Source organism: Musa acuminata, chromosome BXJ2-7, assembly GCF_036884655.1.
Source record: "Musa acuminata AAA Group cultivar baxijiao chromosome BXJ2-7, Cavendish_Baxijiao_AAA, whole genome shotgun sequence".
Taxonomy (NCBI): Eukaryota; Viridiplantae; Streptophyta; class Magnoliopsida; order Zingiberales; family Musaceae; genus Musa; species Musa acuminata.
The window spans coordinates 22,017,501-22,031,863 of NC_088344.1; the positions used below are offsets into that span (position 1 = coordinate 22,017,501).

The 14,363-nt window shown below is 33.6% G+C and overlaps 1 protein-coding gene across 3 annotated transcripts in view; it reads left to right on the forward strand.

Annotated features, from left to right (window-relative positions):
* LOC103973597 (protein KINASE OF THE OUTER CHLOROPLAST MEMBRANE 1) overlaps window positions 1-8,966 on the forward strand; it is an 11,318-nt gene extending 2,352 nt beyond the window's left edge. Inside the window, exons 2-6 of one of the 3 annotated variants that reach the window (XR_670838.2) lie at window positions 4,684-5,057; window positions 5,174-5,265; window positions 5,352-5,825; window positions 7,418-8,430; window positions 8,683-8,966. Coding sequence is in view for 2 of the 3 variants with exons in the window: in XM_009388214.3 (XP_009386489.2) it covers window positions 4,692-5,057; window positions 5,174-5,265; window positions 5,352-5,825; window positions 7,418-8,366 (1,881 nt within the window). In the remaining variant the exon portion in view is untranslated. Of the gene's footprint in view, window positions 1-4,626; window positions 5,058-5,173; window positions 5,266-5,351; window positions 5,826-7,417; window positions 8,533-8,682 lie in introns of those variants that run through there. The other 2 variants (XM_009388214.3, XM_065117436.1) reach the window with 2 other exon arrangements.
* Window positions 8,967-14,363: the final 5,397 nt, after the last annotated feature.

Here is a 14,363-nt window from a genome sequence, read left to right on the forward strand (position 1 = left end):
CATGTTTGCTATGATAAGGGACTCTTCAAGACTTACAAAGAAGTCACAGAAGGGCAAGAGATTCAAATGGGAAATGAAGTTCGTTCTAAGGTGATTGGCAAGGGAAATGTGGAACTCACTTTCACTTCAGGTAAGAAAGTCACTCTTACTAATGTTCTTCATGTACCTGATATGAGTAGAAATTTAGTAAGTGGGAATCTCCTTAGCAAACCTGGAATTAAATCTGTATTTGAATCCGGGAAGTTAATTCTATCCCGTAATGAAACTTTTGTTGGAAAAGGCTATTCCGCTGAGGGAATGGTTAAATTATCTATTATTGATAATGATTCTAAAGTTAATAAAGATGTTGCTTCTATTTATATTGTTGATTCTTATTCATTATGGCATGATAGATTAGCACATATTGGAATTAGCATGATTAGAAGAATGGTTAAGTGTGGCTTAATAAATTATTATTTTGATGATCTTAATAAATGTGAAATTTGTATTAAATCAAAGATGATGAAGAAACCCTTCAAAAGTGTTGAAAGATATACTAATTTGTTAGATTTAATATATTCTGATATATGTGAATTAAATGGCATATTAACGAGAGGAGGTAATAGATATTTTATTACTTTTATAGATGATATGTCTAGATTCACATATGTGTACTTATTGAAACATAAAAATGATGCTTTTAATGCTTTTAAGGCATATAAAGCAGAAGTTGAAAATCAATTGGGGAAGAAAATTAAAGCTTTAAGAAGTGATAGAGGAGGAGAATACTTTCCTAATGAATTTAACTTGTTTTGTGAACAACATGGCATAATTCATGAATGTTCAACACCTAGAACACCTGAGCAAAATTGATTAGCAGAAAGAAAAAATAAAACTTATCTAGAGATGATTAATGCTATGTTGTTGCATGCTAAATTATCTTATAATTTGTGGGGAGAAGCTTTATTGGCTGCATGTCATATCTTAAATAGAATTCCCTCTAAAAAGAATAAGATCTCTCCATATGAGTTATGGAAAGGAAGACAATCTAATATTGATTATTTTAAAGTGTGGGGGTGTCTTGCATATTATAAGAATAATGATCCTCAAAGGATAAAATTGGGACCTAGAGGAATTAAATGTGTATTTATAGGCTATGCCTCAAATTGCAAAGCATATAGACTTCTTAATTTAGAGTCTAATATCATAATAGAATCTCGAGATGTGGAGTTCTTTGAACATTTATTGACTTCTAGTAATAATATTCATCCTCCAACTAGTGAAGAGTCACTAGTGAAGAAATCTCAAAAGATTGGTGAGCAACCTAAAATTCCTTTGATTGGACATCAATCAAGTTCACAAGAGGTTGGAGAGCAATCTTACGAATTAAGGAGAAGTACTCGTGTACGAAAAGCAAAAACATTAAAATCGGATGAGATTGATTCTCAAAGTATTTCTTTTTACCTTGTAGAAGGAACTAATGAGAGAGTATTAAAAACAATTCCTCTTGTTTTACAAGTGGAAGATGATCCTAAAACATTTAAAGAAGCTATGGCTTCTCGTGATGCTGCTTTTTGGAAAGATGCTATTAATGATGAGATGGATTCTATTATGTCAAATCATACTTGGGAACTCGTCGATTTACCTTTTGCCTCAAAACCTATTAGTTGTAGATGGATATTTTGTAGGAAGTATCATACAAATGGTACTCTCCAAACGTTCAAAGCAAGGTTAGTTGCTAAAGGATTTCGACAAAAGGAAGGAATAGATTATTTTGACACATATGCTCCTGTGGCTAGGATCACATCTATTAGAATTATTTTTGTTTTAGCATCAATTTTTTATCTTTATGTTCATCAAATGGATGTCAAAACGGCATTTCTAAATGGAAACCTCGATGAGAAGGTTTATATGGAACAACCCGAAGGTTTTGTTCTACCGGGAAATGAACATAAAGTGTGTAAACTTATTAAATCATTGTATGGTTTAAAGCAGGCTCCAAAACAATGGCATGAGAAATTTGATGCAACAATTCTTTCTAATGGATTTGTTCATAATATTGCAGATAAATGTGTTTATCTCAAAACTTGTGATGACTATATGGTGATAGTTTTCCTTTATGTTGATGATATGCTAATAGTGAGCAACAACATAAAAGGTATTGTAGAAACAAAGAGGTTTCTATCTTCAACATTTAAGATGAAAGATCTTGGGCAAGTTGATACTATACTAGGTATAAGGTAAAAAGAAATAGTGGGGGATATGTTTTGAGTCAAACTCATTACATAGAGAAAGTATTGGAGAAATTCAGTTACTTAAAAATCAAAGAAGCAAATACCCCATTTGACCCAAGTATCAAATTAGTCAAGAATGTTGGAAGAACAGTGGCTCAATTAGAATATTCAAGTGCTATAGGAAGTCTTATGTATGCAACACAGTGCACAAGACCTGATATAGCATTTGCAGTTAGTAAATTGAGTAGATTTACTAGCAATCCAAATGTAGAGCATTGGAAGGCTATTGAAAGAGTTCTTGGGTACCTTAAACGAACCAAAGATTATGGCCTACAATATTCAAAATTTCCTGCTATTTTAGAAGGATATACTAACGCAAGTTGGATATCGAGTTTTGGAGATAACAAATCCACTACTGGTTGGGTGTTCACCTTGGGAGGTGACGCTGTTTCTTGGAAGAGCAAGAAACAAACGTGTATAACTCACTCAGCTATGGAATCGGAATTTATTGCTCTAGCAGATGCAGGAAAGGAGGCTGAATGGTTGAGGGACTTTCTATTAGAAATTCCATTGACTTCTAAGAGTGTGAATTCAATTTCTATACTTTGTGATAGTCAAGCCACTTTAGTTCGTGCATATAGTGAAATATATAATGGAAAGTCAAGACATATAAGTCTTAGACATGATTATGTGAGGAAATTAATCAAGAGTGGGATTATTTCACTCACATTTGTGAAAACAAGTGAGAATTTGGCTGATCCATTCACCAAACCTCTTACAAGAGAAGTTGTAAGATCAACATCAAAATGGATGGGGCTAAAACTCCTTGAATAAAAGATCCACCAATGATAGCAACCCTACTCAACATTATGAAATGAGTAATGAAGAGTTCAAAGGGTAAGAACAAGTCATTGATATGTGGAGTGGTTCAGCACTTTGAAATATTTTATGAGTCCCATCTAAAGATGTTAAAGTGCTGGTTGTCACCGAATGAGGGTTGAGTTAATTATACTCTTAATGATGTTTAGTCAAGTTAGGACAAGTATCTCAAAGAGTGACAAAGATACTATAAGAACTTCACCTATATGAACTTAGAAGTGGTGCCGCTTCGATTGAGAGTTGGAGTTTCTCTCATAAAAGTTCATGAACTTGGATGAGCCCAAGGCCATATTAGGGCTAAGCGAGATTTTATGAGGAATACAAGAATGTTGTATTTATGTGTGTGGTATCACTGGTATTGTCATGAGGAATAACAAATTCAAAGCTTTTATGCTATTTGGGATTTCGACTTCATTTTGTGATGCTTACACTAAGGTAATATTCAAATCGAAAGATATATTACTTTATTCATAAATACTATTTAATCACTTGGAGAAAATTTTAAATTTGAACAAGTGGGGGATTGTTATAAATTGTTCAAATTAAGAATTTCTTTTCAAAAGATTTATTTGAAAATGTGTTTTCTTTTATTTTTTGGTAGTTGTTTTTCAAAGGTTGTATCTTTTGAGAAAATAGTTATAATTTTCAAAGGTTGTGTCTTTTGAGAAAATGGTTAATTTTCAAAGGTTGTGTCTTTTGAGAAAATATCTATAAATAGCTATTTGGGGGTATATTACAGATACAATTTTCTTTCATGCTCTTCTTCTTTACTCTCCAAGTGATTGAGTTAGACATTCTCCAATTCCTTTCTGAAGATTCTTTATTGTTTGCTCAATACAGATCTTCTAAAGGCTTGTCATATCCACTAAAACTATTTGCATCAAACCCAGAGCAATCTTATTGAGAAGAGGGTGCAAATATCGTTTTTAGGAAAGTGTTTATACACGTTTCAAGCCTAAATATCTTTCCTAAAGTATTCTTGATCTTGTGTTTGTTATTTGTTTCCATAGTGGGTTTTATCCTCTTCTTTGTCGTACCTCTTTTTTCCAACAGGCTCTTTGGTTATTGTTGTGGTTGGACTTGGGTTGTAGAATCTCACTTTGTTGCGTGACAATATCCAGTAATAGAAGAATTTTGCAATGTGATACAATGTAAAGAAACAAAATCCCTTAGAGAAGAAGAAGAGTCATCAAGAATTAACAGATATTCTTGCTATTACCAGTTCAGACAAAGAGTCATCTTAACTGCTTTACCAAAGATATTTTGTGACTGCCTAATTTGGATTTTTATTTCCTGTTTGTACTTCCCATAGAAGCACATATGCTCTTTAGTTGTTCTTTCTTGCATGCTTTTGAACTTAAATATGTGTGCCATGTAATGTAAATGATGGTGTCACTGTCAGCAACAGTTCAGATGATATCAAAATTCATACTTTTTTTTTTGTATTTCTAGTGTCACTACTTTGGTTGTTCATTCAAATTGTTGTTTGGATAGATTTATTGCTCAATGTGTTACCTTTTGATTTCTATTTTAGTGTGTGCTATAAATGTGTCATGTGATCAAGTGAAAAATAAATATTCTGCTTCATTAGAGTAAACAATGGCTGGACAAGTTGCTGCCTCACAACCCACTGAATCATTTGAATACATGCTGCTTGAGGGAGATCCATATCATTTAAGGCCTGTTGTATCTACAACAACTCAGAATATCCCATGGATCGAGCCCAATGTGCTGAAGTTGAAGCATAGGATAGGGCGAGGTCCTTTTGGCGATGTATGTATTGCAACTCATCACCAAAGTACCAATGATTATGAACACTATCATGAAGTTGCTATCAAAATGTTATATCCCATTAAGGATGACCAGATTCAGACTTGTTTGTCCAAGTTCGATGAAGTATTCTCCAAGTGCCAAGGGCTAGAAAATGTTTGTCTTCTTGATGGTGTTTCACTTCAAAATGGAAGAGTAAGTTATCGGTCTGATTTTAGCAAATCTACATATTGGAGCATTGCAAAAGGGTACTTTAGTATTTATAAATTTACTGTGAATGCACTGGAAATGTGTATAAAATGATTTTACAGGTCTGCATTGCTATGAAATATTATGAGGGATCAATTGGTGATAAGATGGCTCGTCAAAAGGGTGGTAAACTTTCACTATCTGATGTCTTAAGGTGACTTCCTAGATGCTGATGCTGCTTTCTTATTTGAGTGGAGTATGGTAAGCTCTTGTCATTTACTCACAATCGCTTATCTGCAGGTATAGTGCTGATTTGGCTCAGGGAGTGTTGGAACTCCACAGGAGAGGGTTTCTTCTGCTCAACCTTAAGCCTTGCAACTTTCTTCTTGATGACCATGATCGGGCAGTGATAGGGGACTTTGGAATTCCATTTTTACTCCATGGATTTTCACTACCATGTTCAGACCTAGTTCAGAGGCTTGGTACTCCAAACTACATGGCTCCAGAACAATGGGAACCAAGCATCAATGGTCCTATCTCATTTGAAACTGATTCATGGGGATTTGGATGTAGCATTGTTGAGATGCTAAGTGGCATACAACCATGGCATGGTAGGTCACCTGATGAAATTTATCAACTAGTTGTCATAAAGAAAGAAAAGCCAAAAATTCCTCATGGCTTACCTCCAAAAATGGAAGATATCCTTCATGGATGCTTTGAGGATGATTTCCGAAATCGCCCTTTGATGAAAGATATTTTACGTGCATTCAAAAGGTATGCCACGATTTAGCATTAGCCCTATCTTTTTATGAATTTTTAGGGGCTATTTTTTTATCCATCGCAGTTTGACTATTACACCATCTCACATAGGCATAATGACATTCACCTTGTTATGAATTTTCTTCACCATATTATACATTATAAATACTTGAAGCTACTTTTATCATGACCTAATGACCTTGTCATCCATCTCCTTCATTCCTTTAGTCTTCTTCTGCTGAAAATTCTCTAAAAATTAAAGCCTGTAGCTCTGCTGGTACCATGTCAGCATGTCCAAAACTATTTTTCTCTGAAATTCAAAGCCATAGTTTGAGCAAGAAATTCCTTCTCATGGATTGTGCCTGCATCTGTGAGTGGAAACATGGAATGTGCCATTTGTGCACCTTGTTACACAGCCTTGCCAACACTAGTGTGCCACAGGAAAGGGGTTGGAAGAAGAAGGAAATTGTTAGCATAGGAGGCAAGGGGACTGCTACTGTTCATTAATCTTTGCAAATGCAATGTTATTCTCAAATGATTAAGTTGTATAAATTGAGATGGTGCATTTAGGGACCTTTTAACTCCTTTAAGTGCCACTTGTTGATCACCTAATGCCACACTCTATCCCCTGTTATGGTTATCACTGCATTTCCTGAATACTTTTGTTGTAAAAATTTGGCCCTAGCCTTACAACTGAGATACTTTGCAATTGTGAGGAAACCATGAGTTCTGATCTAAACAATGCAGCAAGGCTCATTAAATTGCTTACAATGATTTGATGGAAAGTAGCACGTATGATTGTGTTTGACTAAAGAACTTGTATTATTAAACTGCAAATGCTACTTCATGCTGATCTATTCATGAAGCTAGGATAAATCATTGTTTCTCTGTTTTTTTTCTTTCTACCTCCTTGCCTCCTTCATGTCAAGCACAGTTTTTTCAATTCCACTTTTCTATATCTTGAAAACTCTCCCACCATTGGCAACTCAGCAATAAGCTACACACATGCTTTTAGTGGTTGCCATTGCGTTGGCAATTTGTTTATTAAGCTTCTTATAAAACAACAATTTGGTAGGCACATGAACTGTTTAATTCTTTAGCAAACTTTTATGAATCTGAAATGGATTCGTTCTGTTTTCTCAATCGAAATGATGACTAAATTGTAGTATGTGTAAACTGTGTTAACACATCCAATACTATAAAATGCATTATCATTGGCTTTTGGGCTCCGAATAAGCCATTTTAGTTTCTAGTTCACTACAGAATTCAGAGAAAACAATATGTTACAATTAAATTAATTGCAAGAAATTTATGCTTTGCAACAATGAGACCATAGAATATATACTTGGAAGTTTACAATACATTATATGATGGTAGAGTTGGGGGGTATGAGCTCCAACATAACTTTTCCAATTATAGAAAGCCACCACACTCTTAACCAATTATCAAGTCTTTCTCAATTACACTCATGTGCAGATTACAGTCACGGGCTAGTTCTTCTGCGTGCAATATTCCTTTGCCAGCCAATGGCTTTTATAGTGAAGGGGAAAAAAATGAAAATTTGTTGTCTAAGTGCTGTAAATTTAACCTTTGAATATTCTTTTCAGTTGTGATGGTGCTACTTGTAGTGAGAGTGATGCTGACCACCTGATGGCAGAAAAGTCAAGCCACATTAATTACACCAATTGGTCACTCCTGAAGGACCAACTCCTAGTGGGTGACACGGTCCGTTCTAGGAAGCCTACAAACTCATGCAAACCAGAGAGCATGGAGATCCCAGAGGGAACCATTGTTGGCAAGGAAACCCATGCGGATAGTGATGGTTTCATTCTCGTCAGGGTTCATGGAGTCTACAATCCGCTTAGAGTTCACTGCTCCATGGTGCAGAGGGTCACGAATGGCTTTGTTGCCGGTGACTGGGTACGGGTGATGACTGATGACAAGAAGCAGTCTCCAGTGGGCATTCTCCATAATATAGAGCGTGATGGAAGGGTAACAGTTGGCTTTATTGGAATGGACACTCTTTGGAAGGGGCACTATTCAGAGCTTCAAATTGCTGAATCCTACTGCGTTGGCCAGTTTTTGAGGGTGAAAACAGGCATCTCCTGTCCCAGGTTCGAATGGCCACACAACCACAGAGGAGAATGGGCGACTGGTAGGATCTCACAGATTCATCCAAATGGATGCCTTGTGGTTAAATTTCCAGGCAAGTTTAGCTTTGGAGAAGCTACAAGCTTTCTTGCAGACCCTTCAGAGATGGAAGTAGTAAGCTTCAAGACATGTGAGGGGTTGGCAAAGAAGTACCAGCACCTTGAAGATATCCACTGGGCTGTGAGGCCATTAGTTATTGCATTGGGGTTGTTCACAGCATTGAAGGTGGGGGTCTTCATTGGAAAAAGCATGGGCAAGTCGAGGAGAAAGAAGGTTGGTAAAGTTGTTAACATCTCAGGACAGGTAGAGGAACAGCAGCAGGACGGGCAGAATGGCTCCAATTCAGTTTGGCTTCCTCATCCGGTGGCAAATATCCTCTTTGGAGATGCTGTTCCTGCTAGATAAATATCCAAGGTCATCAGTCGACAAATAACTCATCAAAATTACACTCATTGATGTATATAAACAGGTGATATGGACCTTGGGACCTCAATGTAAATATTCATAAGCTGATATCTGTCCTGCCATTTCAACTGATCTTAAACTCCAGTCCAGTTTCATGCTTTAAGCACGAGATTAGTCCGTTTGGCATTAATTTTTTAGAGTATCTATTGCAAATAATTTTTTAACAGATACATATAATCGATCCCAAATAGTTAAGATTTATAATTTTGTTATTATTATTTTATTGATATGACTCGGTGTTTATTCCTTTGTGCAGTGGGTTGACTTTTGCTGGAGATGAATTGACTTGAAATATTGAACTGATAAGAAAACATTAGAAAAAGCTCAGGACAGAACCAGGATCAGAGTATCATAGTTATATATCATTTTGGTGTTACAGGACTGAATGAAATCTCACATCAGGAGATGCTAGCTAAAGAGCTATTTGTTGTATTTCTGTGGCGAGTATATCATTAATTTATGGTATTGCAGATAAAACTTGTAACAGCCATTTGTAGATACCATGAAATATTCATGAAAACACAAATGTTTTGGAGAGCATTATTATTGTCATTATCATCATTCCTAGTAGTCTCATCTTGAGTAGGAATTGCTCGTATCATTAGGTAAACCTGAGTACAAAAATCTGAAGGATGATAGGTTAAGTTTGGAGATTGTGTTCGTCAAATAGTGATAAGAGAACCTTGCCAAAGAAAGGAGATTTAGCAAAGAAGACGCCGGGATTTTTAGAGACTCGGAGATGTACTACCAAGAGAGTTAAAAGAGTCTCGTAAGAGAGTTAAAAGAGTTTTGTGAGAATGAATGAGGAGAGAAAGAAAAAGAGTCAAAAGAGGTTTGTGAGAATGAATGAGGAAAGGAGAAGAAAGAAAAGCAGAGAAGGGGAAAAGCTCTAATTGTTGTTTTTTTTATTCTACCAACAGAGAATAAATGAGGAAAAAGAAAGAAAAAGGAGAAAGAGAGAGAGAGCTCAAAGTCATGATTTTTTTGCTTTGACATGGACTGTTATTCAGATTTACTGGAATTGTATCGATGGGGTAAGTTTGCAAAATATTTGACCTTTTTTATTTTTTTGACACCATCCACTGGGCTCAACGATTTGTTTATATGGTGGAGATTAAACTATGAGTCCGATAGGTATAGACTCGATTTTGTCGAGATGTCCGCGATTTTAAGCGGGAGCTCATATTCCTACTGGTTTGGGTGGTCGAGATTGTCAAATCTATTTGCCAAAATAATTGTCCCAAAAATTATCTGAACTAATATATTGAAATAGGTTTGTGTAATTGCTTCGTCGCGAGGGCAGATGTCGGCAGCAAGCACTCTCCTCTCATCATTCCTACTCCCACGTCTTCGTCGGAGCTTGCCAAAAATGGATGATACTATCTTATTCTTCTTCTTCGTCCACGTCTTCATCATTCCTACTCCCACGTCTTCGTCTTCGTAGCTTGCCAAAGATGGAATGAATATATATAGAAAATTATTTGAATGCCCAAAACAATAGATTAAAGAAGATTCACTCATGTCTGTCCTGCTTCGACCGAGAGAACCCAAATTTCATTGGAGCCAGTCATGCATTCAATGCATGACTGGTGCCCAAAACTGTATCATCGGAAAATATTTCTTTTACCAAAACAGTAGATTAAGATTCATTCACTGATGTCAGTCCTACTTGTACCGAGAAAATCTATTTAATCGATAAGATGTATTATAGGTTGATTGGATTTTAATGTAAGTTATAATCAATAGAAAAATAATCTATATTAAGGTAGAATTTCTTAAAATATATTCTTGATGGGAGGAACTCTCCTAATTACTTATTTTAGATTCTGCTCTCGCCTATATATAGAGAGGACCTCTAGAGACTAAACATTGTATGATGTGTATGACATATAATGTATAACAGACGTGGATATGTGACAATCATTGAGATATTATACTTTCTCTCTCATCCTCCTTCTCCCTAATTTATCAATCTAAATAGTCCTATGAAAATATAAAAAGAGAGGAGAAGGAGAGTCTTGTTCTCCTTATAGATCGACAATGGCTTTCAGATCCAAAGATGCCCTATAGATTTTATAAAGTTCTTTCCGAATAACATTGAAAGGTACAATCATAAATCTGATTTATTATTATTTGATTTGAATCCTAATATTAAAGTTTTCCACATAACATATAGCATATTACAGTTCTTAGTTCTTAGGCTTACAATTAATATTAGATTTAAAATACTTGAATAATTCATATATTTTATCTATCTAAATTCTTGTGATAAGAGATTTGCTTTTTGTATCATGATATTTGATGATCACGTAGTGGTGGTGATGGTTGTGTATCACTATGCAACCGCACCGACTACAGCAACAATGCTGCATGTGGCTGCTATGGTGGACTTGCTATAGCAAGCAGCTACACCAAGCAATGTGCACATCGCAACAGCAATAGCGGGCGGTCGACAAATGACGAGTCACACACCAAGATTGATCATGCATCGCGACGACCATGTTGGTGACGATTGTGGATGAAGCATTGGGGTAGTTGCGCATAGGTGACGGTTGCGTGCGGGTAGCAGCCATGCGGGGGCAGAGGTCGCGCCCATGCAGTAGTCGCACAAGCGATAGCCGCCCGCAAGCAATGGTTGCGGAGGCAACAACCGCACAGGCGACGACATAGGCAATAGATTAGGGTTTCTGAATCGAATTATAGTTTTACCCTTTTATGTTTTATGAATATCTTTTAATTTTTGATAATTTTACCCTCTATAAATCTCATAATTTTGCATTATATCCTATCAATAAAATTATAATTTTACCCTTATAAAATTGAGAATTTTGTATTTATATACTCAATTATAAAATTGATCGATATGACTTATTTTAATTTGACCATGATTATATTTTTGACTATTTGGTTAGATTTAGTTTTGATCAATGCAAGAAAAATTAAAATTTTGATCAATTTGAACTTTGATTAATTTTTATTTTTGACTTGCTTAATTGGGCTGATGTGTAGCCTAATTTTGGGCTTACCCAATTAAATAAATTTGATTGGTTTAATTTAAGATTTTATATAAAAATTAAAAAAATATATACATTATGGTTTTCTTTTATAGTTTTCTCATATGACTTATTGATTATATTTTGCATATGATAAATAAAATTTAATTATTATTCTCATATTTTTATTTGGTTATTCAAATGTATATATTTGAAATTATAAAATAATCTTTCACATGAAGGTATGATTTATATTTTATTATCATTATAGTTATCATATTTTTTTCAGATTAATGTTCAATATTTATTATGGTTATTATTTTATTATTAAATTATTTCGGTATAAATTAAATTAAAAAATTTGATAAATATTATTTATAACTCATCTCCTTAAATTTTACTCAATTGGCAACTACTAAAGTGGCATAGGATGGTAGGCTTATGGGATGTAAATTATAATAAAGATTTTATCATTTATAAGATATTTTAAATTATATTTTATATTGTTGCATTAGTCTTGTAGCCACCAAAGTGACCTAGACCAATAACTTATAAAATGACATTAACGAATTAGTCCTAAATAATATCAAGAAAATAATATTCATAATAACACACATAATTATGAGATTTAGATAATCTTAAAAAAGAATCTATTTTAAATAATTATGTAATTGGGTAAGATGATATTGTTTTGGATATCCTTGTAATTTAGGATTATATGCCCAAAGATAACAACGCTATTCCGTAAGGATGATATTAGTCCTCCATAAGTAATCTTGAGTAAACATTGGATATGTTAATATTTCACTCAAAGGTGAAATATTGATAATATCAATAGTTCATCATATATTGTAAACTTAAAATATTAATATTATTTTATATTTTGTAGTGATATTTTCTTTAATATATTCTCATACTTCTAGTGTCCCAATACTCTCTAAATCAAATTATTCAAAATAGTTAGAATAATTAGAGCATGTGCTATTCATATTCGGTGTATTAGATCTTGACTTAACATTACTTGTTGAAAAACTTACATACTTACCTACTAAAAATACTATGGAATATGTTAATAAAATGAATGCTTGGAAAAAAATATAATAGGCTTAGCTTAATATTTATAAAAAATAAAGATTATAAATAATATAAAGACTTTATTACCTATTGTAACTAACGCACGAGAGTATTTAAGGACTATTGAAGATATATTTAAATCTGTAAATAAGTCATTGATCAGTATGTTAATGAAAGAACTGACAACGACTTAGTATGATGACACTAAGGGATTTAGGATCATATTCTCAACATAGTTGATAAAGCTGTAAAACTTAAAATATTAGGCATGAATGTTGATGAGTCTTTCCTTGTGTAATTTATTATTAATTCTGTTCCTCCTCAGTTTGGCCCATTCAAGATTCACTATAATACAAATAAAGATAAGTAAGACTTTGAATGAGCTAACTAATATATGTGTTCAAAAAGAAGTAAAATTAAGACAATAAAGTTATCATAATATTATGACTATTACTCAAGGAGCTGATAACAAGAAAAGAAAGTTGAAGCGTCATCCATCAAAGAAATTTATTGAGTTTGGAAATGTTAGACAGACTAATGAAAAGAAAGCTTTCACAGTAAAATGCTTCTTTTCTAGCAAGAAAAGACATATGAAGAAATACTACACTAAACGCAAGATTTCGTTCGAAAGGAAATGTATAAACTCGACCTTTATATGTTTTGAATTAAAGTTCCTTATAATACTTGGTGGATTGATTTTGGTGCTTTAACTCATGTTACCATTAATATGTAGAAATTTTCTTTTAATCTAGAAACTAAAAGAACATAAAAGATTCATCATTAGGGGAAATCGTTTCAAAGCAAAAGTGATATCAGTGGCAACTTATCACCTATGCCTAGAGACGAGTTAGTTGATAGATCTTGCTGACACATGTTATGTTCCTACTATTTATAAAAAATTAGTTTCTTTATTTAGAATTGATGAGTTGGGATATTATCTTTTTTTAGAAATGGTAAATTCAGTATATTTTATGATTCAATAAAGGTTGGTTCTAGAATTCTATATAATAATTTATATAAAATTAATTTAAATCCTGAGTTTGTAAAGATATTATTAATTCTATAATTAAATGTTGGATTAAAATATAATTTTAATAATGAAATATCTTTTATATTGTGGCATAGACAATTGGGGCATATCTCTAAAGAAAGAATTAAAAGATTAGTGAATGATAATATTTTGGAAGATTTAGACTTTACTGATTTTGATGCTTGCATAGATTGCATTAAAGGAAAGTAAACTAAGCATATAAAGAAAAATATCATAAGAAGTAAGAACTCATTAAGATTATTCATACTGATATTTGTGGACCACTCTATATTCTCTATTTCAATGAAGAAATGTATTTCATCACATTTATAGATAGCTTATCCAGATATTGCTATATATATCTAATACATAGAAAGTCTCAAGCCATTAATACTCTTGAAGTATACATAAATGAGGTCGAGAGATAATTAGATAGAAAAGTTAAAATTATCAGATATGATAAGGGTGGTGAATTTTATGACAGATATGATGAATCCGATCAGAATATTAGTTCTTTTACTAGATTCTTAGAAAAACGGGGTATTTATGCTTAATATGTCTTACTATGTGTGCCACAGCTGAATGATATTACTGAAAGGTAAAATCATACTCTTGTGAACATGATTAGGAGCATGATGAGCTATTCCTTTATACCCGAGTCAATATGGGTTGAAGCTCTTAGAATAGTCATATATATCTTAATTAAGATTTCTAGTAAGTCGATTCCATTAACTCTATTTGAGTTATGGACTAGTAGAAAACCTAATTTGAGACATTTATATATTTAGGGGTGTCTTGCAAATATAGGAGTCTTCAATTCATATGAAAAGGAAATTGGAT